Genomic DNA, 27,544 nt, shown 5'->3' on the forward strand with positions numbered 1-27,544 from the left:
GCTACAGGCTCTTTCATTTATTTTTCAGGCAATCCAATACTAATACCTGTGTTTCAGGTGCCGGTGGCGAGGATTTGGAAGCCACACGTGCCTAGAACAAGCCTTTTGCCTGCCAAGTCCCTCAGCTGCGAGGCCCAGCGGTGCAGCGGACACTGGGCAGTGGCGAGATGCCGTCCCGCTGCAAGCCGCAGTGCCCGTGGGCCCAGCCGGCCGGGGCAGGCGGAGTAGGGCGGTATGGAGGGACAAGCTGTTGGGATACAGGGCGGGAATGCCCAGCCTGAGATGTCTAAGGAACCCTGTGGCAGTGCCAGTAGCCAGCCGGTAGCCAAACCCAGATTTCATGCCTTGAGGGATGGTACCTTTAGCTCAAAATGACATTTTTATGGCATTTGCTGTGTTTCTCTTTGCTTTTCACTTCTAAAGAATACTGTTAGGGGAAGGAGGAACAGGGTGAAGTATCTTTGTAGGACAAAAAACATCAAAATTTAAGTTTTTCAAGCCATATCAAATAACTATTGCATAAGCCTTGACAGCAGCAGGATTAAAGAAATGACTGATCCATTTAAAATTAAGATGTATAATGTAGACAAACAGCCTTCCACCTGCAGTCCACATCACATCCAAGGATTCATCAATCACTTCCAAGCAGGTGATGTGACCTTTGCTAGAACTACCTTTCACCTCAAAAATCAGAAGTTCTAGTAAAATCTCAACAACAAAATTGAAAAGTAAGGTTTTATTCAACTACAATTTAATTCAACTACAAAAGCAGTCTGTGAGAGATAGCAGATCGGTGCAGTCTGTTCTCAGCAATTTAATCAAGTGTTGGGAACAATGTGAAATACCGAGGGCAGAACATGATGTCAGTGGAATGACCTTAGACTTCAGAACAGACATTATGTTGAAGACTTGTGAGCATTGTTGGATGCTGGATAAAAAAACCCCACACACAAATACAGGGTCACCAGACAGATTTATTTTACCCAAGACAACTTTGTACTTTTTTAATAGCTTCTGTTATGATTAATCCAGCATTTATAAACAATGAAAGCCATAAGAAGACACATGAGCTGCCTGATCTGAAACATTGACTCAAACAAAAAGGACAAGTCAAATCACTGATACAAAATCAGTCTTTTCTAAAGTTTGGCACTGCTAGGAAACAGCAAAACGGACAGTCTTTGCTTCAAATAGTCGGTGCAATGTTGCTTAATGTAAAGGAAAAAAAGCGTGGTTTAAGTTTCAAACCACAAAATGATCACAGGTTACTAAAGGACTTGGGCTTACTTCCTTAAAAAAGGTGAGAATTTTTATTGTGGATGAATAGTTCAGGGTCATAAACTTTAAGAGGCACTTTGCATCATTCTCCCTGAGGCATGTAAAACCAGGGGAGTACCTGGCCGGTAGAACCTGAGGAAACACGTCCCCTGTAGTGGCAAGTCTGCCGGATGAAGAGTGCACCTTCCCTGCTAGTTGTCCAAAGTGTAGAAAAATAACTGTAAAGCTCTAAAAACACGTGGCAGGTACATGTGTGGATGTCCTTGGGGGCAACTTGCCTTATTCACTTTACATGTTTCTGCATTTCTTGGTTAGTAGGGGTTGCATGGCACATATCCACTTCAGTTTTTATATAAACTCTTTTGGTTTGCTTTTTTCCTTCCAATTCACACTTGAAAAGCAGCCTTTGAGTTATTCTACATGTTACCAGGAAGGTTTACCCTTTTCATCTCCAAAAACTGCTTATACAGCTTCTCTACACTAAATTAATTGGGAGTATAAAGTTTTGAGTTTTCATCTTGAGATTTCGCTGACAAGACATATTTTTGTGTACTAAAAGTTGTGTAATCACACAGCTGAGGAAGGTCATAAGCAGGGATAAGGTGGTCCATAAAGCCCATTAACCTTCTCCCTGGCTTGATCCTTGCTTTTCAGGTATCTAGCAATCCTTTCATTACAAACTTCAATAAGCATTTTCCTGTTTTTCCCTTGTTCATCTTACTAAGCAAGCCTGTTACAAGAAGCAGAAAGTTAACAGTATCAGTAACTTGAATATATTGCTAAAGATGTTAAATGTACAGCATTACTAGGAAAATACTTAAGTTTAATATTTGTCTGCTGAAATTCTTCCTTCTCATGAGAAGTTTTACATGACAGAGCATAGACTTCAGCTTCAGAACTGTGGCGGCATTTTCAAGACTACATGAAAGACTTGGGCCTCCAAAATCCACTACAAATCAGTAAAAAGTGAATTTATACGCACCACACACTTTAAGAACTTTTCCTTTGTTTTCTGCTCCTTCATCTGACTGTGGATAGTCACAGGCAAACATTTCTGCCTAAATTCTGCCTTCTGAAAACACAGGAGATATCCGAGGTAATAAAACCAAAGCTGCCTTACAATTAATTTTAAAGACTACCCTCCCCACAACTACTTGGCACATGATTCTCCATGTCACTAGATACATATTTAAAACACGAACGTTATGTGACAGTGGTAGGTGCCCCTCAGTAAGGAGTTTTCTGAAATACTAACATAGTGCTGAGCACCGACTGTTTTCATCAATGAAGACTTTCTGCCACGAGGGATTATGTGCCTCTGTTTTAAATCTATTACTGTTTAGAATAGGAAGCAAGCATCATAGCAAAAGTACCTGTTATGCTTCTAAAGCTCATTTAAAAACAAACCATGAAAAAAACCCAAACAAAAACATCCAGAACAATGTAGAAAGGTGTTCCAGAGACCACTTTTTGGATGATCTACACAGAGGATTGTCCAGTTCAGAAAGATGCACAAAGTCAATCATCTTTGCTAGTCTGAGGGGTTTTTGTTTTTAACCGTCTGTATAAGAAGTCTTTTACAGACGGACCACAGGAGGTGAGATGAGAAAATGAATGAGCAGACAAGCATGAATTACACATGCACAAGAGGAAAAAAGTTTGAAACTGGTGACAAAACTAATAAAGGAAGAGCAACATGGCTGACATGAGCAGGGATGAAGGGCATTAACTTATCTAAAGAGAGAAACTTTTGAGACAACGCAGAGAAAACGATAGCACATGTTGAACAACATAAAAGTTGGGGAAAAAATAGTGAAAGATTAGTCTGACTACAAGTAATGAGAAAGAAAGTATTTGTCCAAAGTGGTAGATATAATCCTCATATTCCAAAGATCTGAAGGTATTTTTCTTTCTTCATCTTCCACAAATTACCTGACACAAGGCATTAAAAGTAATTGCTGGCAACTGACATAAGGCATTTTTTCTGATTAACAACTTTAACAGCTATATAGCTTAACTGCCACACAGTTTCTTTCAAATTATCAGAATCAACACAAACATTGTTTATTTTTATTAATTTCCATCAGCAAACAGCAGGATGTATATTACATAGCTCAGTCACAATTTGTCGGTATGCATTTAAGACCATGTGTATTGTCTTAAAATTGTTTAATTGTCAGGTGTGGATTTCATAGAATTGTCAACAAGATTTTTATCAGGTGTTTCATAATGATACCAAGGTCCATCTCCCCTGTGTCTCATCAGTTTACGTGCCTCCAACTCCATCAGCCTAAAAAAAAAAAAAAGAGCAACAGATACACTTAACATGAAGTTTACTGGGTTTAATTATACATGTATCTATGTTTAACATCAGGGCATTACTGACAAAAGCGGTGAGTTTAGCGTCTATGGTTCATAAATACTACTGAAGCACAGGCAATATCAAAATATGAAGCGTTCAGCTAAAACATGAGCTATTACATTCTTCCATTCCAAATTTTTTCGGCAAGTCATCTCACAAAAGAGTAACAAATACATCAGTTCTGTCACAGGCTCTTGCCTAGTAAGGGACTAGACAGTTTTGATACAGCTTTTAATGAAAAATAAATAGAAGCAAGAAAATCATAGGTAAATGTGATGGGAGAAGGAGCTATGCTATCTTGGTCCCAATAGCAACAGTTCCTGGAACTCAAACTTTATTCTAACACCACAGTTTCTTCTGTGTAAGTATAAACTCAGTACAATAATGTCGTTGCTGCCCACAAAATTTTCAACACCAACAAGGATCACGATCAGTCCTGTAAACTGTAATTTAGCCACTTAATTAAGCTATGAGCATCAGCAGAGGCAAAAAGAGCTGTCTATTTCCTGACTTGGGAAGACAAAACTATGCCTTTATAAATGCAAACTGCTTTTAAGAGAACCTGTTGTTTTACAAGACTGCCCTTGGATTGTTCCAGTTCTGATAACGTTAATACTGAAGAGGCAGGGACTACAGATACCGTAACCTCCACTTCAGCACCAGCCAGTGGAGCAAGCACTCAGGGTCAAGTGGTACAGAAATAAGCCCTTCATGTCAGCCTCTATCTCAGTATATTAAGCAAAATAAAAAAGTAAAATACAGTATGTATCAGTATTTGAAAACCTTCAACTATACCTAAGTTCAGTTTTCTTCGCTTCAACATCAAGCAAAGCCATCTGTTTCTCATAGTCCTTTTCAGGGGGATCAAGCAAGTAACGAGCTATCCAGCGACTTATAGGGTGCTGGAAAATATAAAAGCAGAGATTATTTATGCAATTTCCAAGTAGAAATGTCATCATAATTAAATCATTTTGTATGTTCCCAGTCCTGAAAACATGTCATCAACACTATGGGTGCTGCCATTCAAACCATAACAGTTAAGTTAAAAATGCGCTCAACTATTTGAAAGATCAGAACCCTAAAAAGCTGTATTTCTTTTGCCATTTTTAATGCCAAAGTAACCTGCAGATGACTATTCTGTAGCAAAATTAAGTTACTGGAAGACACGTAATTTATTTTCTTTCTGATGAAGTTCCTTAAACTGCCACTGTAATCACAGAAATAACTCCAAACCTCTGACCGTAATCAGTAACATTTTAAAGTTTTGCTTCCACATCGAGGTCATTTCACTAGGAACAAAAGCCTAAATGAGTTGAAACAGTCATAACAGCATTGCTGAATTCAATTACTTCTCAAAATCAAAATAGTGCTTGCAGCAAGAAGTCAGGGACTAATTTTAAGAAAATACAGTGATGTGAAAGAAGCATAACTTTTAGTTTCTGACTATAAAAACCTTCAGTTAGTTCTAGATATAAAAGCATGTGTGATGTTGATGTCACTTCAAACTCCAGTATCTTGACATGGTCTAGTTCCAGAGCAAGAAAGACAAAAACTGCCTGCTAAGAATAAAGAGAACAGAAGACTGTTCTTACTATTTAGGAGTATGATAGAAGAATTCTTGGCATATAGTTTTAGCAGTTTACTTGCATAAAGTTAAGGACAATTTGCATCTACTTGTGTCAATAAACAGATTTCCTACAGCAACACATGTGTTCTGTAAAGCTGGAAAAAAAGTTTACCAAAATCATAACTGCACAATTTGAGTTCTACTGCACCGATACCCAAAGGCAGGGATAAGGCCATCCTCATTATCATACTCCACACATTTTACTCCCGAAAGTACGATCAAGAGGAAGGCTGTCCATAACATGCCACCCTTTTACATGTTACACTCACTTTGTAATATTCCCAGTACTCTGGAACATACCCTTCAGGAATCTCTGCAAGTTCAGCTTCACCTGACAAGGAAAGGAGGGGAGGAACATTTAATTCAAGTATTATTTTTTTAAAGTACCTTATGTTCTGCCTTTCACATTAAGGAAAAATTGTTATTTCACATAAAGAGCACTTAATCCCTCAATCTGAGCTCTATTCAGTAAAATTGGACCTGTAATTTTTCCAGACACTTCACACCGCAATTCACATCTAGCTCACAGACTTTAAGCCACACAACAGAAGGGCGAAATCAGCAGCTGCACAGAAGAAATAACTTGGATCAAGTCCACAGAAATGCCCTTTAAAGTATATGAGCTGAAAGCATGGATTTTTCCTTATTTCTCTATTAAATTAATTCCATATTATTACAGTAGTAGATTTAAAACTTTTACTGTCAGGCTGAATTTTGGGGTTTTTGCTAGATAAAAAACGACAGTTGCAGCGTATGCAGCCTTAAAGAAGTACGTAAAACAAGATAATACAAGTTCCTCATAGGAATACAGAACTGTTCATGAAACCTCACTGCTGTTTGAAACTGTCAAAAGATGGAATTTTTCTGTTTTTAAAAAAGCAACAACTACAGAAAAATAAAAATGCTGGTAACATCTATGTACTTGTACAATATTACTGTAACTGTTAGGCCTATTTCATGGTCTTCCAAAGAGCAAGCCTTAAAAGATCTCTGCTTTCTATCCAGCATACTTAAGTTTCCATTTAGCAACTCTGACTGTGTACTTAGCTTTGTCAAGACAGAGCACTCACCAATGAATATGTTGACATATGTTATGAATAGTGCTGCTGGTATTCCCGTCAGAAATATATAGAATCTCTGTATAGGTGATAAAAAGAAAAAGAAACAGTATGGGAAACTCGGAAGCCTGACAAAAGTTAGATAAGATTAGTCTGGTAATGATGGAACAGCCAATAATTCTCTGCTTTGCATTCACAGGTTAGGTAGGGATGTTGTATATGAAGACATATTGCTCCTTAAAATGCATTAATTAAAAAAAGATAATACAGAAACAGCGATGCTGTGTCAGTCCATGAGCCTATTTAGTTCAACTTTCAATCTCCCGGAGAGGTCAGTCTCTGCAGAAGCAGACAGTAACGCTCTCCACGAACATGATGACTGGCTTCAGCGTTTCACTGTAATGAGGCGCTAACACCAATGCAATATAATCCAACATAAATACAACCGCTGCTGGCTTTGGTCACCGTGGAAGACAGATGCAGGAAGCCTGATCACACAAAGGGAGTTGTATCAAATTGGCTGTTACCTTTCCTAATAATCTGAAACCAAGCTTTTTAGCGGTCAAACTCAGGTCAGGCTTCCTAAGTCTCATCTGTGCTGTTAGTGGTTTAGGGAACTGAAGGCAAACCCTACAGAAGAGTAACATCATACCTTTTTAAAAGAAGGACGGAATGGAAAGCATTTGTAGGTTATGCATGTCTGAACACAGACACATAATTTAAGAATGCTACTACAGCATTAATTTAACTACCTATCACAATCTTTGCCATGTAGCCAATCGTTTTACTTTACCTGGCCCTGATTTTACAATAGACGACAAAAATTTCATTAGGAGGAGGACTGGAAGTTCTTATTTATGTGAATAGCACCAAACGCATTTTAGACGCCACCTCATGAACAACAGGGAAAGCTGTATTTTAGACACTTTCACCATTTGCGAGCAACGTGTCACACTGAATGTAATAAATTTGTTCTTAACTCACCAACAAGTTCAGAAATCGAGTATCATAGAAACTTGTTGCCTTGATAATAAACATTCTCTTCCCATGGTCACTGCTATGTCGCACAGGTGCTGAAAGCAGAACCAAAGCATTATGGGTTTTTTTTTCTCCCTTTCATGATTGTGCCAGGTCACGGTCAACAACACGTAAAAGAAAAAAAAAAAGGAGTATATAGCACCAGCTGAGTAGTTAGGCGCTGCTTTTCTGGAGGATGCCAATATTCCTCAGAGCCTGCGTGAACTAATCTCCTGTATTGCTAAACCTCCTGTTTTTCTTCTTAACTTTAGACGCTGTTTCTGCCTGTAAGTCCCAACAAATAAATCACTGAATACATACAGGGCCAAGGAAATCCACATATCAGCCGTGTTCGCAGGTCTGGCCTCCCAACAATTCCCATCCCTGTTTTGCCCAAGAAACGGGATTTCTCAGCAGAACGGAGCTACGCGCAGTGCCCCGCGGGGCCCTTCCCCGCGCCCACAACGGGCCGCTCAGCACCGCCGCTCAGCACCGCGCTCCTGCCCCAGCCCCGGCGCCAGGCCCGGGCCCGCCGGCCCCCTCAGCCCCGGACGGACGGCCCCCCGGCTCCGCCGGGACGCGGCCCCCGTCCGGCGCCGGCCGCCCCGGGGGGGCCTCCCTGAGGGGCCTCCGCGCCCCTCTGCTCAGCAGGACACCTCAGCAGGAACCCGCTCCCCTCCTCAGCAGGACTCCGCTCCCCAAGGTCACCTCGCCCCTGCCACCCCCGCCCTCCTCATTCCCGCCGCCGAGGCCCTACCGACGGTGCCGGGGAGGCGGGCGGTCCCGACGAGCCAGGGGAGGCGAGCGCTGCCCGCCGCGCCGCTCGCCACCCGCCGAGCTCCCCAGGCAGCCGCTGCCCGAAGCAGCAGGCTCATGGCCGCCATAGCTGGACCTGGCACGGGGGCGGGGCCGGCGGCGCCGCTGCTTTCCGCGGTGAGGTGAAGCTAGGCGGCCGCCATCTTGGAAAAGGGCAGACCCTTCCGTCACCTTCCGGCGCCCTCGCGGGACGCCGTCCGCGGCGCTGGGCATTGTGGGAGGGGCGGCGCGCGTCATGGCGGCGGCCGCGGCGGTGGCCGCGCTGTGCCGGCGCCTCCCGGGCGCGCTGCGGCTGTCAGGAGCGTGGCCGCGCCCCGCGGCTGCCGGCCCCCCCGGGTAGGCTCCGCGGCGCGGGGGCTGAGGCTCGGCCGCCGGCTGGCTGGGGCGGGCTGCGGGGCGGGCTGCCCGCGGGCGCCTGGGCCGAGCTTCCCCCGCCCGCTGCTGGGCCGCCGGCGTGCCAGCGCCTCCGGCCTGGCTCGGGGTTGTGCTTACACCCTGCGCTTGCTGCTTTCGCCGTTTGGTCACCGTAGGAGAACGTGTTCTTGTACCGCGTAGTTCAAACTTACTATTTTAATTTTCAAATTTTTATTTATCCCCGAGTATCTGTATTAAGTGAGACGTGGGGGAGGAGAAAACACCAAACTGACGTTTTTATGAAGAACTAAACCCGTGCCTTTTCCCCCCCTAGACTGGGGCATTCCTCTGCCTGTAGGACCTGTGCCTTTGAATTAAACAGTCTAATGTAGCTGAATACCATTTTTCTTACCATACATAGTTTTCCTTCTGATTCTTATGCAGATTGACGCTGAATCTGTTCCACAAGGGCCTAGCAAAAGTTGAGCCCCTCTGTCAGCTGAAGTTTCTGCACACTACTTTGTCTCGGAAAGGTCTGGAGGAGTTTTTTGATGATCCAGGAAACTGGGGAGAAAAAAGTGTAAAGTCTGGTGAGTTTTGTTTAGCATTTCTGATGGCAATCTTTGAGTCACTTTTGCTCAGCTGAAATCTGACCGATTCTTTTGCATTATTGGAAGTATTCATAGCTACATGAAACTTTATTTATATGTGTATGTACATACATATACTTGTGCATCTTTATGCCTATTAATTTTGTCTGCGTGTATTCCGTGTTTATGAAAGCAAGTAGCTCTATGCAGCAAAATATTGTGTTGTAGATCCTCTGCCTTGCTCTTCAGTGTGCGTATCACAGAAGAGGTGTTCTTTGAAGAAATATACGGTACTATGGAAGAAAAATACTTCAGTGTAAAGGTTTATCTTATAGATATCCCTGTTTCCAGCCTTTTCTAAACACAAATAAACAGTACATGTAATTGCCTTTTTAATGTATTTGTATATTGAAAGTAGAGCTGAATATCCACAAGCACAGCTTCCCAAGCAGTAGTTTTTTAAAAAAGTTGTCCTTGTTCAGTTACGTCAGCTGAGCCTGCTAATAGAAGCATGGGTGGGTTTTTTTTTTCAGAATTGGTGAACTTTGTTCTATTAACTTGATCTTTTAATTTTTAATTATTTTTTTTTTTTTTACAGGGGATGCATGGAATATAAAGCAACTAAGGGGCAAGAGTAGTGAAGACTTGCACAAACTTTGGTAAGTAAATTTTACTGGAGTAGCTTCTCTTGTTTCAAAGTAGCTCTGCACGTTGTATTAAAATGTGGCTAGTGAACTTACTGGCCAGTAAGTTTAGTCTGCCATACAGCTTTGCATGCTTAAGCCTACTTTGGGCTTGGAACAGCCAAGGTTCTGGTACTGCTTAGAATACAAGAGCCGTACTGCAGGTGGTTGTGTGATGGTTGTATCCAGTACAAAAACTTCAGGTTTGGTACAACGAGGCTGAGTTTAAACTCTTTGGGACTTGTTTGAACTGAAAGACACGCTTGGTTGTAAGTGACCTCTGGTGAAGCTAACAAGTAAATTAGATCAGGTTGCTCAGGTCTCCATCCATTCTGATTATGAAAGTCTCTGAGGCTGGAGACTGCATCACCACTCCAGGCAATCTGTGCCAGGTTATTACCGTGAATAGTTTTTACCTTGCCATGTCTTGTCCTTTTGCTGTGCACCTGTAAGAAGAGTCTCTGTCCAGGTAGTGGGAAACTACTTGATGTTAACCTCTTCCCTCCTTAGCCTTCTTTATTTCAGGTTAAGTAAACCTGTCTTCCTCAGCCTCTCCTTGTACGTCCTGTACATCAGCCCTCCCCTCGCCACCTTTACTGGGCTTTCTCCAGTTGGTCAGTATCTTTTTGCATCCTTCTATGAAGCTAGCAGGTATAGGGTATGGGATTATAGGTTGGATAACGGTGCTCTATCCAGCAGGGTAGTGAATCATTAATCACTAATGCATCCAGAAATTATTTTTTAAGTACTGTGCCTTTCTGATCTAGGTATGTCCTACTGAAGGAAAAAAACATGCTTTTAACGTTAGAGCAAGAATCAAAAAGACAACACAGGCCTATGCCAAGTCCGGAACGACTAGACAAGGTAACTTTTTCATACTAGCTAAAAACATAACTGTAAGTAAAATTGCTGAATGAAAGATGAAGTGTTTGTAACCTTGTTGCAGACCTTTTTTTTAAGCTATTCCCCTGATTTTAGTATATGCACAAACACTGTGCCCAAGCAACATAGTGGGAAAGGCCTTTCCACCTGCTATATCATGTATCGTGTTAAGAAATACTTCGCCGTCTTCATGCCCTGAAACCGCACTAGAGGATTTTTAGAAACTTTCCAGTAAAACTTCAAGATTATCTCTATCCTTACCCTCCACAAACTTTTTTTTAGCTACTTAACTGCTGCCATCTCCTTGCCTCTGACATTGTCATCTCCAAACTTGGGCCCTTTGGTTCATGTTTGTCTTCACTTCTGTCATTCCCTCCTTCTGCATTATTGCAGTTCTGCCACTGATTTATTAAATTCTTCACTCAGTATCTTTACTGTTGAAAACTTGATTTACTTATAAATTAACTGCCATCTCTATGCTTATGACTCACAGATGGAAATTGGCAGTTTCACTGGCCAGTTAAATAATACAGCTGTTTGACACAAGAGATACTCCCAGATACCCCCGTATTTATCCAAATTGATTTGTGAAAAGACTGACCTTTACACTGTTAATCTGATTTTCTTCATATGGTTAATAATTTGACTGTTACTTGCCACCACATGCACCTGCAACTGCATTATGATTTTTTTGTGTCAGACATGGATTTATTTGGTCTGTTGTCATTTCATCACTGTACTTATACACTAGGCAAGATCCAATATAAAACTCTTCTCTGGATCTCTTAGTGTACCTTGTTCTAATTTATGACAATACAGTATTTCAACTTTATCTTGTGATTCCCATTCTGAATGGTATTTTCTGCTTAGCCCCACCTACAAATTCCATATTCAGCAATTACAAATCACAGTAGAACTTGTTTTGGGAGAGAACTTAAGTAAGTGGCCCCAAGTGCTTCAAAAGTCAAATCTTACTAATTGCCTGTTTGGTTTTGGCTGAAGCCCAAGAAAAGCAGAAGTCAAGCACCAGTTAAATGCTGTGATTGCAGAGACAAAATACAGCAATCTGCTTATTAAAATTTGCTCTAGCAGCTCCCCAACACATTTAACATTGCCATATGTAACGCAGTGTGTTACAGTAATCTTGTGAGACAGACCTGACTAAAAACTTTCAACTCAGTTGTCACAGCTCGGTCAAGTCAGCTTTCTAATGCCAGCAGGCATTACCAAGGCTGTGACCAGACTCCAGAGTGAAGAACTAGAACAACAGCCAACCAGTACAAACCATCTGACAGAAAAACATACAGCGTTACCTTCTATTTGCTTCTCCTACTTCCTTCCCACCCTGCCTCAGAGCTTTCTATACTTCTAGCATCAGCATTAGATCTGGCTTTATGTATTAGCCAGCTAGCCTTTAATCAAATATCAGACCATCAGTTATTTCATATCTGTTCTACTTGTAAGTTAGATTTTTAAAGCACCCATTCTTGACTGTTCTAGTACACAGGGACAATTCAGCCATTTCACTCCGTCCACAACTGTGAGGTAACTCATGATGGAGCTCCTAGTCTGTTTTGCCTTTGCTTTTCCTTTTAAATTTTGTCTTAGATCTTCACTTGAGATCTTACTAATTGTCAGCATTGTGTTTTGTTGGCCCATCCTAAAACTGTGTCCTATTTCCAGGTTAAAAAGTCTATGAGAAATATAGACTTGGTTGTCAGAGAAAGAGAAATTGCTTTGAGGCTTTTACAAACTGGCCATGAAAAACCAGCACCTGGCGAGTGGAGGCATGACTTCCTGGGACGCACCTACTGGTATGGAAAAGAGAACTTTTTTTCATACATGTGAATTTTTCTTGTGGCATGTCTCTATCAGAAAATCCTTACAGTATATACATACCTTCTTGATTATGTATAGAAGGAAACATGTTTTCTGGTCAGCATTCACTTCTCCTTGAGTATTGTTTTTTTTTATTGGTGTGGTTATAATTGTTGCTAAATAAATCTATGGCAAACTCTACCAATCGTAACAGAGCTAGTGCCATGTAACTAAGTGGTTTCTGTACTCAGAGGATGTCTGTTACTGTAGGTGTTCTGTAATGCATGAATGAACTAGGGAGTACTGTTCAAGTTGAGCCATCTGGATGTCCCTAGTTAAAACGCAAAATCCGCATATTTGGGGACAATCACAGACTATTGCATGAGACCACATAAACATCCACTGGATTTCCCTACTTGGCAGATAATTAACTTGGAAGCTTCTACCTTTAGAATTATTATTGTCCAGATAGTTTCAGTAATCTATAATTTCAGGTGATGCTGCTGAAGGCTCTGGCAGGACCTGCTGTTTCATTAACTGGTATTTTACTGTCATCATATTGCCTTCAGGAGCACTAATTACAGTATTCAGCTTTGCAGTAACAGTGTAGATAACAGAAGGTCACACACTATAATAATGGTGACTTTTCCGTCATTATCCATTTGTTTACCCGTTAAATATAAATCAGCAGTGGTACTAGATGCACCAGCTGCTAGATTTACATCTCTAGGGATAAGGCTTCTGTGTATCTCTTTCTGCTTGGAGAAACTGTCTACAAGGAAGGGTTTGCCCTTGTATTTGGAAGCCCAGTCCGCAGTTGAAGCAGGGGGAAGGGGCAGACAGTATGAAATGGTCTTTTAAGCTCATGCAGAAGCTGCAATACAGATAGTAGTAGGTCTGACACAATCTGGATGCACTGGAGTCTGTAGGTAAGCCTGCATAAGCCATCTGTGCAGCCCATCTGCAAGAGAAACCCCAAGCAGAAGAGAAAGACTTATGTTCAGGCAGATTTGTACTTAACATGACACTCCCAACACTGGCATTTGAAAGAATACTGTAGTAGAAACAAAACTTTACTCACACAAATTGTTCACATTAGCGTTTGAAAGTTTTCTTATGGAGTAACTTCAAATACAAGTGCAAAGAATCACTATCTATACTGGGCCCTCTCTTCATAGTTTTTGAAGCAAGACTGCTTCTGACAGAAAGACACTGAGCTACATCGGAGATGTATTTACAAACCAAGCCAGCAATAGAGCTGAAAGTAGATACCCACACAGAAATTCTGTGATCTACTGGTCAGACCCCTTTACCATTGTACTGTAACCAAGTGCAACTGGTAGAATTCAAGAACGAAGGCAAAAAGTGTATGTTCTGTAATCACTTTCATCTGTCTTTAACAGGTACACTTATAAGGAATGGCCAATACCATGGTACTTGAACAAAAAATACCGAAAGAGGAAATTCTATTACTTACCTCACGTGGATCGCTTCATCAGGTAAAAAGATTTTTTTGACATTGAGTTATTTTCTGGTATGTTCCTCAGTCTTCCTTGTTCCACTTCACAAGGAAAAAAGGAGTAATTATCTTGTTGGTTTTACAGCTAATACACTGAAAATAAGGCTTTTTAAAATTACAGCTTGCTCTTGTTTCTTCTTGCTGTTTCCATCTTAGTTATTAAGAGACTTGGTTATCTGTGAAGTTGCACTGTAAAACTTTGTGCAGACTACCTAAGATCCTCCCAGAGGTTGAATTTCTGTAGGATTCAAAAGCAGCAGAAAACCAATATTTATTTGCTTAGCAGGCATTTTTGCTCATCAAAAGCAAATTAATACTGAAGTTGTTAATCACTGGGAGCCTCTCTTTGATTAGGGGGTTGAGCTCATTAAGGTTGTTATACAACCTATCTAGAAATTAACCACACTGACTTCTTTATTTCAGGCTTAGACTTGAAAAATCTTTACGTATAAGGGCAAGAAGGCAAAACCTAGAGAGGAAGAGGCAGAAGCTCTTGCAAATTAAGTTCCCTCATCTTGCTGTGAAATCTCAGGGCCAGTAACATACTGCAAGAGTGCTGCAAGCAACTGGCTGAGTACCTGAGTACCTCTGACTGGAACATGAAACGAGTTCTGAAACGAGTCGACAACTAGCCTGAGCGTTCCTGAGGGTCGTCTTCATCTGGTGTTTTTTTTAATCCCACATTTGACTTAAATTAAATTTATCTGGAATGAAAAAGCAGCCTTGGTGCGTAACTGAAATTAATCCTAACAGTTGTTTTCTAGAAGCGTTTGAAAAATGATGGATTAACCAACTATTACAAAAGCGAGACACACATTAGCAGTGAAAAGCAGCAACTGACTGCCCCATGTAAGTATAGTGTCTCAGGATATTTACCCAGTTTAGTTTAAAAAATACACATTAAACCCAGACAAACATGAGAACCTCGGAAACTCACATACTAGCCTCTCTTCCCTGGTCATCTGAGTTACAGGTTTGTCACTTAAGCTACACGTGCTTTCTGCATAAAACCAGAGGGAAATAGGCTTTTTCAGTCTGCTACAAGGAGGTTTTCCCTGCTTAAAGTCCAGTTTGTTAGAAAGTATGAAATACTTAGAACGTGAACTTTCACCAATGCAGTTTTGAGACCTAGATTTCTTGATACCCATGACAAAGTAAAACATTTGAGCAATGTTTTTTTGCAGTGTGCACAGGGTTTGAAGGAAGATTGGCAATAGTCTTCCGTAAAGTTGAAGTAGAAAGGTACTGCTACTGCTCTCAATGGTAAACACCTACTTCATGAAAACTTTTGCTTCCTGAAAGACTACTATTTGTGACTTTACTCCAAATTTCTATACAACCTCAGCTGAATGCTCAGTGTGCTATGCCGTATTGTCTGGTTCCCTTGATGTTTACAGTGTTCTAACAAAACTGTAGAAGATACAGATCTTTTTATTTCCATCATCCTAACCTTCAGTTACTCCTCTGCATCACATAAAATATCCATTTCTTAGACAGAATCAACAGACAATGGTGAGAAAACCCCAGAAAGTGTTTTGCTCTCAATATGGTGCTGGAACATTCACAAGTATTACCACTATACTGCATAGAACTTTTTTTTTTTTAAGATGATACACAAGATAAAAGTTGAACAGACATAACGAAACTTAAGCACAGTCATTTCACAAAGAGAACCAAAAACCCCTTCTTTTTATCTTCACCTCTAGCTACAAGCTGTCCAGTCAGTCCTAGTACTTCCCTGATGCCACTGGACCTTTAGAAAAAAATGCTCATTGCCACGTGCTAAGGTACAAGTTCAGTTGCCATTCCACATTTTACTGACTGAAGTCTTTTTCTTCCAGCGTGACAATAGCTGGTGAGTTCTATCACCTATTGAAGCTGACTAAGTTGGCCTCATTTTGTGAGAGAAATACGGTTTGTCAATAGCTTTCAAAATCTGGGGTGAGCAACTAACAGTTATTACGATAAGACAAAAGCAGGCTGTTTTGATAAATTACTTTATTAACTGGAGGTAATGTGAAACTGTTTTCAGCTAGAGGCCTCATGATTATTTTTGCACAAGGTCTTTTAGACTAGGGAAAATGCAGTAGTACTGTTTACATTACTTATTTATATATCTTTTAAAGTCAGTTAAATGCTATTTGGTTTTCCACAGCTTTTAAGGTAAGGAGCAAAACTTCACTGTGTCCCGATACAGAACATCACACAGTTGTAAATTAAAGTAAGCTTAACAGCAACATAGAGCTACATCTTGACAACTAGTTCCTGTTGAGAAAAAGCCATCCTGCTTCCTCAGACCCTGAGCGCACTCCCCACGCAAAACAGGCACTTACCCACCCTGCTGCGAGTCAGCCAAGGGAGCTACACCAGCAATAAGAAGTAGTGACTGCCCCCATGAGTTACAGCTGCCTGTAGAAACATCAAGCCACATCCTCAGTTCTATGACTATTCTAGTCTTAGACAATTCTTTGCCTTAACTTCCCTGGCTCAAACAAGTTTTGCTTCTCACCTACATCACACAGGCATTATATACATTCTTAAAATCAGGTGGAAAGCACTAATTGTTTGCTGAAATGAAGTTGCTCCATAATGGAAAATCAGCAGGCCAGTGCTTAATGTAACATTTGCTACATGGAATGTAACATTTTCATGAGACGGTGAAAGTTCATGCTGAACTGAGTGACGTATAGTAGCTTACTAAATACAAACTTTCCATTTTTAAAACGAGTAACTTTCTCTGCAAGTACTCACGAAGTTGCTCAAATATAAAAGACCAACATTTATTTTTAAAGAGAGAAATAAGAGCAGTTTAAGGCCAAAGTACCAGCAAGGAAGACTAGTATGTGAAAGTAGACAAGAGATTGTTTAATAAATTTGCACAGGCATTTTCAGGGTTATGCCTCTATTAGCCAACGTGTAAAGCTGTTCCCAGGAAAAGATACTAGAGAAAATAGACATTTATACAAAATTATAAAATGCTTGTTACATGAATTATTGCTTTACAAAGGATGTAAACATCCTTTTTCTATTGGTGCTATACCAATTAATCTCTCAAAATTTCTAAGCTTTGTTAAAATGGAACTTGAATTATGCAAAAAATCCAATATAAACTTTCTACAAAAAAAAGAGTCCATCCCATTCCTGAGTATGCTAAAGCTATAAAACAGAAGGAGCACTGAGCAGGCAGCAGTTTTCACAGTAAGAGGTTTAAGGACATTTTCTTTCTACACACTGTTTCCCTCCTTCTTCATATTCTTGTTTAGAAATCCACATCTGTTGAAAAGTACCCTACAAACAAACAAACAATAAATCAGAAAACAAGTGAAGGTTAAGTGAAACAACATTAGCTTTTCCAAGGAGGAAAAACAAGCAAGTCTTTACATTAAACAGGATAAGAGGACTTGACCTGCTTAACTCCCTTTCCCTCTGAGTTTTATACTGCCAATGATTATACTAAAGACAGGACGTTTGCAGAAAGGAAAGGTGATTTCAGTCTCCTTTTCCCATACTGCTAAATGAATCCCCACAAATGATTTCAGTATGCAGTAACTTGTAGAATTAACTTCAGAATTAAGTTTCACAGTATACACGTCATTTCTAGATAGCGTATTTCAAGCCTGCACCATACTGTTAAAAACGGGGAGAATGTGGCAAGTTATTATTTGATTGGAAATGCTCATGTTGTCTTCCTTTTTTAAACAGATTCTGTTCACCTTACCACAAGGATAGACAAGATTATGATTGCTATGGTAGCACAAACTCTGCAATGCATATTTAATGCGGAATTAGATTTTTGGGTGACGGTGCTGCTTGGCATAGCAACATAGTAACACAGGGTTACTAACCAAAGAAGCCAAAATGGAACCCCCTATCCACGAGCTGAACCTCCGCTCCACTGTCGTGTTGTTCGCTATCAACTTCAGGCGCATGCTCTGAATAGAAAAGGAGATAAACATGAAAGAACAACCAGACAAATTGTAGGCTGGTGACCTTGAAAGACAAGAGGAGGACAGCACAAGGACCTTGGTGTATATACCAGCATGCAGGCGAAAAACGTCAGTTTTATTAAACCTGCAATAATGCTCATTTGCCCTGTACTTAGAATTCAAGAATAGCCATAGTGGTAGAAGAACACGTGTGACTTTTATCCTGTTTCCCAACAGGGAGCAGCAGCAAATTCTTAAAGCTAGAAATAGGGCAGGTAGAAAGCAACAATAATCACAGTATACATTATCATTTCTAACTGCATCGGGACTAAAGTGTCTTACTGTTGCTGAACTTAATTGGTCTAGTCCTTTTTGGACCCTTTCATTCATTTTGTTTTCAAAATGCCTTTGGCAATAAAATCTTTGCATTTCAATGGGTTCGTCCCCAGCTATTATAAGAAGCAGCAAATAACTACCCTTCTCAGTTTCTCATAACATTAATGATTGCAGAGTTCTACAAGTAGAACATTTTTACTTAAATACCAATATTCAAGAAATATAATAAGCTATATGTGCTCTCAAGAACATAGGTGTAAGGTATTAATACCTTAGATATCAAGTGATTTAGAAAAATACAAGTATGTTAAATCACCAGGTTTTATCTATGAGTAGGTTGAGCTGTCTGTAGAATCCAGGAAGAACAATTCCCATGACAAAGTGACAAGACCTCAGGCAGAATGACTGAATGTGCCTCTAGTTAGTCAGCAGCACTTCAGAAGAGAGGCCATCAAGGGAAACAGTGACTGTTGCTTAGGGACAATTACAGAACTTAGAATCACAATCTGAAAGTAGGAATGGAAAAGTAACATATTCAGAAAGCAGTTACAATACCTGCTGGAATTAATTTCATATAAGAAGTTTTCAAGACTTCTTTCTTTTCTTTAGAGAAAGAGGAGATTTCTTAGCCCACAGAAATCTCTTCAGCTGTTGGGTTCCTAACAAAGTTAAAGCTATGACATGTGCTCATGTATTTATGTGGCAGAAAAACAAAACGGTAATTCTATGCCAACTATGAAAGAGTTGTTTTACCGGTGGAGTTTTCTGAGACAGCTCTCTATTCAATCTGTCTGTGAAACTCTGTATTAGTGTGTTTCCTCCTGCAACGATCACGCTGCCATAGAGGCCCTAAAAAGAGAATAAGCAACCTACAATATTAACTCTGAAACCATTCTGAAAACAACTGTTTCACAGAATAGAGAGGAATGACACACAAGTACATACAATCAACAGCAATAATGCATTACTTGATGCCAACAATATTTGATTTTTTAATCACTTGAAAAAATATTTCAAGACAGCTTAATATTAAGCTATACAAGGAAGACAGAAACCATGTGATTAATGATTCTAAATGATTTTGCAGAATAGTTTCTACTAAAGAGACCCCTACACCTACAGGTATCTCCTGTAACCAAACTGTTGGTTTTCTTCAAGCTGGATGTTCTAACCACAAAGGAAAACCCACAGCACTGCAACAGTTTTCGATCTCACTAATGCTGCAGCAGGTGAACGCAAACCATGGCCTGGCTTACTAAGCCTGCCTGACATGCCAATTAAGAGGAAAATTTTTTGAAGCAACCCCCATGCAGTCTGCCTCAAATGTGAATATTTTCAAACTGAGAAAGTTAAAACATAGTTTTAAAAAGAAAGTTTTCCTTTAAAACCTCTTTTCTTCCTTTTACTCTCTACATAAGTTCCATATGTTTGGTTATGTTTAGGAAAGTATATCTGCCACACCTAAAAATCTGAAGACGAACAGTTATGAACATAAAATGCTCATCTGAAACCAATCCAATGCACATTATGCAGTGCCAGCCGCAAAATCTGGACATCAGCTATTTAAATATAGGCAGAAACACTGAGTACAAGTAAAAAAAAAATAAAAATCCTGATTTAGCATTTTGTAAGACAAAACAGTAATTGTACATATTCCTATATATGAATATGTAATACTTGGTGAATTATTCTAATGTGTTTATTGTTATCCTAGGAAATCCACACTTCTTCACTAACAGTATTCTAGTCCCAAAAAATTGTATCAACATAAAAATATCTATGCCTTAATGCCTTAAAATAGTATTTCTGACTAACACTTACCGGCCTGATGTCTATATCACACATTCCAACGCTTGTTGTGACAACATGGCTCACACCCAACATCGTGTTACCAGATAAACCCTAGAATTAAAATTAGTAATCTACACATCATCACTTCAAAGGAGCAAGGCATATAAAAGCCCTGAATTAGCTGAATTTAAAAAGTATTACCATAAACGGAGCTAAGCATTTTTAGGGAAGGGGAAAAAAAATATTCCTTTTTTTCCATTGAGCTCATCACCACCCATTTTGAACGATATTTCATCCTTTGCTTGCCCAACCCTAATAGAACACAGGCAAACTACCCCCAAGAGAACCACACAGTGTAAATACAAACATACAAATCGTGAAATTAAGAACATCATACAAAAAGAAGCCATATGAAAATCTAGTAATGTAAAGCCTTCCAGTTGCTACAGATGATAGTTGTTTTACCTTTACATTTGAAGGGTCAAACAATCCCTCAGGAATTTTTAGACGCTCAGCACCAAAGTCACAGTTGTAGCCGTTGGGGAACTCATAATGAACCGTTGGCATCTGTGCTGCTACCCTGGAGCATCAGTCAGAGAGAAACATATTAAATTGCTGTGTAAACAGGATGTTAAGTTATCTAAGTAGCATTATAAACTAAGGTTTCAATGGGAATATTGTGATTGATATGACTTACTCATTTGAGAATATTTATTATGATCTCATGCATCTGGGAATACTAAAAAACTATCACCTGGATATGCACTGTATTTCTACTTTCAGAAATTAATGTTTTTTATCTAAAAACTCCTTCTGTAGCAAAACCAGCCATCAGCAATGAACAGACTAAGCACCCCATGCACAACTGATAATTTTACAAGAAGGAAAACAGTAACATACTGTTCATCATAGGTTGAATCTGATACTTGGAGGACAGAAGCTTGGAAATCCTGAATGACACACTATGGAATTAAGAACAACATGGTTATAAGAATTTAATCTTCAATTTTATAGAATTGATACTGACTTTTTAAAGTTTTTCTAGTTCAAGAGGAAAACCTGATATACTTGCAAACAAAACCTCTTTATGGGATGCCTAGGGAAGTTTGAGAGTGGGAGAAATGACCTACTTACATTACACATGTAGTTGTGCCAAGACCTAGTGACCTGGGGTAACTTCTCTTTTCTCTTCCAATTTGCTGGTGACCCCTCACGAACTGCCTCCTGAGACAGGAAGAAACATGATCATCAGTGAACCATTTAAGCCTCTCCCCAAGCAAACACTTACTAAATAAAATTTTTTCCCACCTTTGAAGCAATCATATATGGAGGAATTATCTCTATGTTCATTTCCTGAAACAACTCCCGGCACTGCATAGTAATAAAGTCTCCTGCAAGTGGTGATTTTACAATACCTAGAAAACAAAAAGATGACTAAAAACCAAACAAAAAACCACCAAGCTGGAAAGCACTGAAATAATGAATAAACTCTCTCAACAAACTGTTTGTCAGCGAACACTGTTAGGCATTTTCTTTCCATACTTAAGGGGATACTCAGATTTAAAAACAGTAACAAAACGATAAAAGTGGAAGAAAGAGTAACTTGACCTTAATACTACAATGCTGTTACCAATGAAAATTTTTACCTTGCTGAAGTACATATCCATCATGCACTGGAATAGCAGTTGTGTGTGTTGCTCCACTATCCAAAATGAGACCTGTAGATCTCCCATTAGCAAAGCTAGCCAAAATGATTAAGGAAAATATTGTAATTTTCACTTTGTAAAAAACCACTGCCGTACAATTAGAGCATAACTAGGAATGAGGACTCTGATGTGTTATTCCTTGGCTCTACCAAAGAACTTGATGTTTTCCAGCGTGTATCATTTTTCTGTGAAGTGCACAACCTCACAGAGAGAATAGCATTTAAGTTCTATCTGTGAACTCACTTGACCTTTGGATGTACAAAGGTGAGACTTCACGTCAGTAATATTCAACAAGCTCTAATACATCCAGTTCATTTAGACTCTGAAGCTGAAAACATGTCATTAGGTTAAAATAATTACAAATATTCATCTTAAGGCTATACGAACTTCAAGCTGCAGCTACTGTATTTAGTAGCCTGGACACCTCCATTTCAGGTCTGTAATATTCTCACCCATGGTATACAATGGGAATAAAATTACAAAGAGAAAAAAAAATAGACATCGCCTCCAAGGGAAACAGTCAGATTGGGAGAACTTCAAAACTGAGATCTAAAGCTTTAAAGTTCAGAAATGGAATTTGTTTACTTCCTCCTTAGATGTTTATGGAAAAAAATAATTTGAAAGAAGAAAAGTTAGACATGCTGTTATACTGGGAATTGCCTAGAATAAGTTTACTGTAATTTCCTGGGGAGTACGGAGGGAGGTGGTGAGACATTCCAAAGGATACGCTGTTAGAACAGCGGTTTTACACAAGAAAAAAGCAGGGATGTTGTAGTGTTCAAACATCAATTCAGTCAGTTTTTCACGCTTTGCTCTAGTATTCCACTAGAAGAAAAAAATAAACCAAACCACAAATAAGTGACCAAAAAGATGTGTTTATCTTGAGGATCACTATAGCACACTAAAAGATGGTAACATAATAAAAAAGTAATTAGAATTATTATAGCCATGGTTTCAAACGATACAAAAGTTCTGGACAGATTTCTAGTAACTTACTTCTTTAGGACCTTTTTTATTCCAATTCTACTACAATCTATTAATGCTTATCTATCATACAGAATTAAAAGTGATATACATTTTTACTGTTATACTAAAAGTTTCTTTACATTTTTACCTCTCTTCCAATATCAGTCTCTCAAAGAACTCTCTGAAACAAGTAACATGTTACAAGGGGAAAAATACATGAAGTAACTTGCCCAGTTGGAAGAAAAGTCAATCTAGATTTTCCTGTTTTCAAGCTATCTTCCTACAGTTCTACTGCATGTGCACTTAATCCAGGATATATAGATCAAATATTCCAAGCCAACACATTCTGTAAGGAGAAAGTTAATGGGAACCTCTACTGACACACCCACTAAGCCATCAAACATGAAGGAACCATTGCAAATTCATCCATACTCCACAAGCTACGATTCAACACAAGAGAACAATGAAAAAGAAAATTGTTTTTCCTATGATTTAATTAAAAAAAGGCATAACTTTTGTATGGCATGTCTACCTTTTGTATTCTGACTTGAAGATCTGTTCTTCAAACAGTGAGCATGATTAAGTGACAGAAACCCTGTCTACGTATTTTCCCAGAAATTTGTATTCATCCACTTCATTCACCTTACAGGGCCATTTACAGAAACAAAGACAGAAAAATTAAAACTTCTCCATAATAATTATTTTTCTCTGTCACATAATATTAGTTGTAAGGCTGAATGAAGCATCAGATTTTCAATGGCATTTTATTAAGAGTAACTTAATACATGCAAGACATCCAAACATCTTTTTGCTTTTATTCTAGGCAGTAAGATATTTTTTTTATTTTTGACTTCTTTTCAATAAGTAAAAAACAATAACACATTCTAAATACTTTCTGATACAGCTCATGCAAACTATTTCAAAAGCCATTCTCTTCTTTGGAAGTTTTTCTTAATAACAGATTACTTTACAGAACCTGGCAAAGTACTTTAAAATTGTTATTTCTGTAGCTAGGTTTTAAATTGGTAACCAACAAGCCACTGTCAGACTCGTCCAAGGCTAATGTCTGCAGAGTCAGCAAGAAGATACCGTTAAGACTTAACACAGTGCAAAGCTGCTTTTACTCACCGGTGCTTCGGACATAAGGACAGGATGCAAACTTGCTTCAGATTTAATATGCATCTTGTAAGTGTGATCCAAAATTGCCTGGAAACTATCCCAGTCTTCAACTGTAACAACATTGAAGCAAAAAAGATTAGTTACTTCTAAGTTTTGTTCCACTTCATAAATACATAAAGGTTTTCCAATGCTTTTTATTTGTGTAGAGCTCTTGGGTCAAAAGCTATTCTCAGCAGACATACAACTCCTGTAACAGTTTCGCAGAATTATCCTCCTCTGTTACCATCATGGCTATAACGCTTCAAGTATTATGCTGAAAGTCTACCAGCACTGTAAACCAACTAGACTTCATGCAATTTGTAAACTGGGTATCCGTTCTTATGGCTTCTGTTACCATACATAGCATCTGTTTACATGAAATCAATGACTTTTCACAGCTTAGCAATGCTATTTTAAAAACACGTAGAAAAAGGCAGACCACCTACTCATTCCATTTTTTAAAGGTGAAATGGCCTCCATATTTTCCCTTGGAACTCTCAGGGCATTGGTGTCTATGTAGTAAGTCGGCCCCCCTTGTTTGCCTTTGTCACCATCTATCTCCATCAAAGTGCTGCCATTGTCCCTTTCTAGCACCACACCAATGGCTGTTGGAAAATCAACCTGTAAGGCAAAAGGTAAGCAGTAGAGAATTATTAGCATTTTGGGTGGTTTTTTTGCTCATAAATTCAGAGCTTTCCTTACACAATACAGTCAGAACAAGAACCAGCATATTCTGTAAACTTTTAAGTAACAAACAAGACCTAAGGCATAAACTGATGTTACATTTCCATTGAGTCTGACAGATTCTCACCTTTGGACAGTCCTCGCCCGCATAGCCTGCTCTCACTGTATACGAGCCAATGTCAAAAACAAGAGCCCCAACTTCATCTGAAAAGATTGTTAATGAAGAGGCAGTGAATGGTTATTACACTATACTACAACCCCGACCTTCCCCTGCCCACCGTCTGTTTTGCTTGCATAAGAAGAAAAGCAAGCCAGGCATCTTTTTCAAGGCAAGGAGAAAAGTATTTGTCCAGAACTCCAGTCACCAGAGCGCTATTAGAAGACTGCAGATAGGTGCTAACTGGAACATTGTGATACCTTCCTTTGGCATAACTAAAGGGGAATTTTAACGGAAGAGGGAGCACATAGTTGCATCCAAGTAGATTACAAGATAAAGCTTTTAAGAAGCACTAACTTCACTGTCACACGAAGCCGGGTGAGCCCAGACCTCCCGGGGTGATCAGAATTAGAATGGTGGGCCTGCAAACACCGACTCTGTCAGTGAAGGCTGCCACACCACGAAGCGCCCTCATCCCCGTGGGCCCCGATCCTCGCTGAGGTGCTCTGCGTGTCCTAAAGGAAACCCAAGTCTGAAACAAAACACCCGGGCTTTAAGCTCTCAGGGAAGGCTGCGCACAAGCGGGAGGAAACTGCCGCCCAGCTCCCCAGGCGCGGGGCTCCCCTCAGGCCACCGCGCACCCGAGCAGCGCTAACAGCCCCGGGTCACGGCTCGGCCGGTCTCCGGGGGAAGCACCTCCGCGCAGCGGACGCCGGCAGGGACACAAACAAGGCCTGCCGCTGCGTCCTCTCCCTCATGCACGCTGCCACCGCGTCTCTAGGAAGCGGGGGCACCAGGAGGGCCCCGGCCTGGCCGCGGGGCTGTGGGAGAGCCGGGCCGCGGCCCCCCGCGCCGGGGCCTGAGGGAGGCGGGAAGCGCCCAGCGGCGGCTTGCACGCGCCGCCTCACGGCACTGCGCCGAGCGCAACGGTCGCAGGGCGGGGGAGGGGAGGACAGGACGGGCGAGCGAGGCGGCGCCGCACTCACCTCCCCCGTACACGCCGCCACTCATGGCTGCCGCTGAGCCCGCGCCGCACTGCCCAGCCCCGGTGTCCGCCGGCTCCTGTCCTCAGCGATCCGGCAACAATAGCGCTTTCGCCCCTGTCTCCACGGCCTACCCCGCAGGCCGCCGCCTTCCCGCCAATAGCAGCACCGTGGCCGCCCACCGCGTCGCGTCGCGCCGCGCACGCCCCGTCGACCGCCCGCTCGGGCACGGCGGCCAATCGCGGCCGGCGGAAGGCGGGGCCATGCCGCGGACAGCCAATCATGAGGCAGGAAGCGGAAGGCGGGCAAGCGAGCGAGAGAACGAGCAGGCGTAGGTGCGGTGCGTGCGGGAGCGGCGGTGTGAGGCGAGTGGCGAGGTGTGAGGAGTGAGCTGGTGAGGCCTGGGAGCGCAGATGGGGTGGGGGGGGTGGGTTGAGGGGAAGGCTGCTGCCTTCGGTGGACTGGGGAAAGATCGCTTCGGAGTCCTGAAGGCTTGTGGGGTGGGCTTGTTGCCGCATAGAGGGGATCTGGAGGAGCGGGGTGAGAAGACAGTCTCTGGGGGAGAGAGGCCGGCAGTGGAAGGGAGTTACTGTAGCTGGGCCGTCCCCGAGTCCTTCTCCTGCTACTGTCACTGCTCCTTTGGGCTCTTCCATTGAGAATAAAAAGTGTTTAAAAGTGTATCTTGATGTCCCAACCCTTTGTTGTTCCTTTCTCGCTTGGGGCACTCCTTTGCTCCTCAGACCCTGGTCCCTGATCCCTGAATCTTCCTTGTCTGGATAGCTGGGCAGTTCTGATTTTGCCAGGTCAGCTGCCAGCTTAGCAGTTGAACTTATAATTAGGATTTGAGATTGCCTTGTTGTCATCAGAGTTCTCAGCCAAACCTGGTGTTCAGCCAGAGCAACTGGAGAGAGGAAACTATAAAGTTGGAATTAAAGGAAACAAGAAAAAGAGATGTCAGGCATAACCAGCAGTTGGCATTACAGAAGGCTAAAATTCTAACTGGAGAACAGGGGAATTGGCTTAAAGTGCAAGCATTCCTGGTGTGCACCTTTTTGAATTCCTGTTATGATAGTTGTTTTGGAGGGGATGGGAAGCTGGTTTGGGGGGGGGGAGTTGTGTTTGTCATACTGTAATCATGAATGTTCTTTTCAAGTTCACATAAGATGTATAGCGTATTTCTGTAATGCCGTAGTGAGGATCTCCAAGTGATTAATCAAGATTTAGTAAGCATAATACAATGACATTTTATTTATTAGCTTTACATTTACCTATAAAGTGTTACATAGCATAAGGAGTGAACTTAATAGCAATTATTGGACTAAATAATAAAAAAGTGTTTCTTATATTTTCACTGTAAGACAAAAATTACTGCTATGAGTCTCGCTTTGTCTTAATTTGATAGGGAGTTCAGAACTTCGTACAAAGCTTTGGGTTTTTTTTTTAAGTTGTAGCTTAAGTTTCAATTATATCACCTTATTTACACTGAATTTAATCAAAGAGAGATAAAATTTACATTTGGTGTATCCAGTAGTTTTATTCAGGAAGTTTTTAAAGTTGATGCTAATAGAACACATTATTACAAATTTCAGCAAACCTTATGCTAGTGAAGGAGAAAAACAGCCTAGATGACTGTGTTTAGACTATGGTTCCCAAGATGCTGCAGTTAATGTTTGGCTGGTGACCAGCAGTCCCCCTTTAAGCCTCATCCTGAATTAAAACACAGGAAAAACAGTAAAATCCAAGAGTAAGGGACAACCAGTTGGGTAGGGTTTTTGAAGCACAATTATGAGAATATCAGGAGGTGACTGGACTTGCTGACTCTCAAAGGCAAGG

General features: G+C 40.8%; 4 protein-coding genes across 5 annotated transcripts in view; 2 read left to right on the top strand and 2 right to left on the bottom strand.

Moving 5' to 3' along the window:
• Positions 1-956: 956 nt before the first annotated feature.
• NDUFB5 (NADH:ubiquinone oxidoreductase subunit B5) lies at positions 957-8,255 on the bottom strand. Its single transcript, XM_037407074.1, has 6 exons — positions 8,100-8,255; positions 7,310-7,398; positions 6,338-6,404; positions 5,537-5,598; positions 4,436-4,542; positions 957-3,568 (listed from the first exon to the last, which is right to left on the bottom strand). Exons 1-6 carry the CDS (start codon positions 8,224-8,226, stop codon positions 3,448-3,450), a joined length of 573 nt encoding a protein of 190 aa, XP_037262971.1. The 5' UTR covers positions 8,227-8,255; the 3' UTR covers positions 957-3,447.
• Positions 8,256-8,370: 115 nt separating this feature from the next.
• Positions 8,371-14,724, top strand: MRPL47 (mitochondrial ribosomal protein L47). Its single transcript, XM_037406964.1, has 7 exons — positions 8,371-8,494; positions 8,957-9,102; positions 9,701-9,761; positions 10,553-10,649; positions 12,351-12,481; positions 13,889-13,984; positions 14,428-14,724. Exons 1-7 carry the CDS (start codon positions 8,394-8,396, stop codon positions 14,543-14,545), a joined length of 750 nt encoding a protein of 249 aa, XP_037262861.1. The 5' UTR covers positions 8,371-8,393; the 3' UTR covers positions 14,546-14,724.
• Positions 14,725-15,985: 1,261 nt separating this feature from the next.
• Positions 15,986-25,889, bottom strand: ACTL6A (actin like 6A). 2 transcript variants are annotated; one of them, XM_037406962.1, is made up of 14 exons: positions 25,715-25,889; positions 24,699-24,775; positions 24,334-24,508; positions 23,858-23,958; positions 22,491-22,588; positions 21,704-21,798; positions 21,366-21,472; positions 21,192-21,281; positions 20,958-21,019; positions 20,523-20,637; positions 20,088-20,168; positions 19,020-19,115; positions 17,850-17,936; positions 15,986-17,292 (listed from the first exon to the last, which is right to left on the bottom strand). In XM_037406962.1, the coding sequence occupies exons 1-14, from the start codon at positions 25,737-25,739 to the stop codon at positions 17,212-17,214; spliced, it is 1,290 nt and encodes a 429-aa protein (XP_037262859.1). In that variant the 5' UTR covers positions 25,740-25,889; the 3' UTR covers positions 15,986-17,211. The 2 variants fall into 2 exon arrangements, with proteins under 2 accessions (XP_037262859.1, XP_037262860.1); XM_037406963.1 differs by lacking the exon at positions 25,715-25,889 and adding an exon at positions 25,086-25,462.
• Positions 25,890-26,027: 138 nt separating this feature from the next.
• GNB4 (G protein subunit beta 4) overlaps positions 26,028-27,544 on the top strand; it is a 78,112-nt gene continuing 76,595 nt past the window's right edge. The window contains exon 1 of the mRNA XM_037407514.1: positions 26,028-26,105. The gene's annotated coding sequence lies outside the window, so the exon portion shown is untranslated. The remainder of the gene's footprint in view (positions 26,106-27,544) is intronic.

Source organism: Falco rusticolus, chromosome 13 (genome assembly GCF_015220075.1).
Source record: "Falco rusticolus isolate bFalRus1 chromosome 13, bFalRus1.pri, whole genome shotgun sequence".
Classification (NCBI taxonomy): Eukaryota; Metazoa; Chordata; class Aves; order Falconiformes; family Falconidae; genus Falco; species Falco rusticolus.

Coding starts and splice junctions, on each gene's coding strand:
- ACTL6A (XM_037406962.1), bottom strand. CDS start 25,739: ATGAGTGGCGGCGTGTACGGGGGAG. Junction 23,959..24,333: donor ACCTTTAAAAAATGGAATGA/GTAGGTGGTCTG, acceptor ATGTTGTTACAG/TTGAAGACTGGGATAGTTTC. Junction 21,473..21,703: donor TGGATATGTACTTCAGCAAG/GTAAAAATTTTC, acceptor TTTGTTTTCTAG/GTATTGTAAAATCACCACTT.
- MRPL47 (XM_037406964.1), top strand. CDS start 8,394: ATGGCGGCGGCCGCGGCGGTGGCCGCGCTGTGCCGGCGCCTCCCGGGC. Junction 9,103..9,700: donor AGAAAAAAGTGTAAAGTCTG/GTGAGTTTTGTT, acceptor TTTTTTTTACAG/GGGATGCATGGAATATAAAG. Junction 12,482..13,888: donor TTCCTGGGACGCACCTACTG/GTATGGAAAAGA, acceptor TGTCTTTAACAG/GTACACTTATAAGGAATGGC.
- NDUFB5 (XM_037407074.1), bottom strand. CDS start 8,226: ATGGCGGCCATGAGCCTGCTGCTTCGGGCAGCGGCTGCCTGGGGAGCT. Junction 7,399..8,099: donor CCGCCTCCCCGGCACCGTCG/GTAGGGCCTCGG, acceptor TTCTGCTTTCAG/CACCTGTGCGACATAGCAGT. Junction 4,543..5,536: donor AGTACTGGGAATATTACAAA/GTGAGTGTAACA, acceptor TATATTTTCCAG/CACCCTATAAGTCGCTGGAT.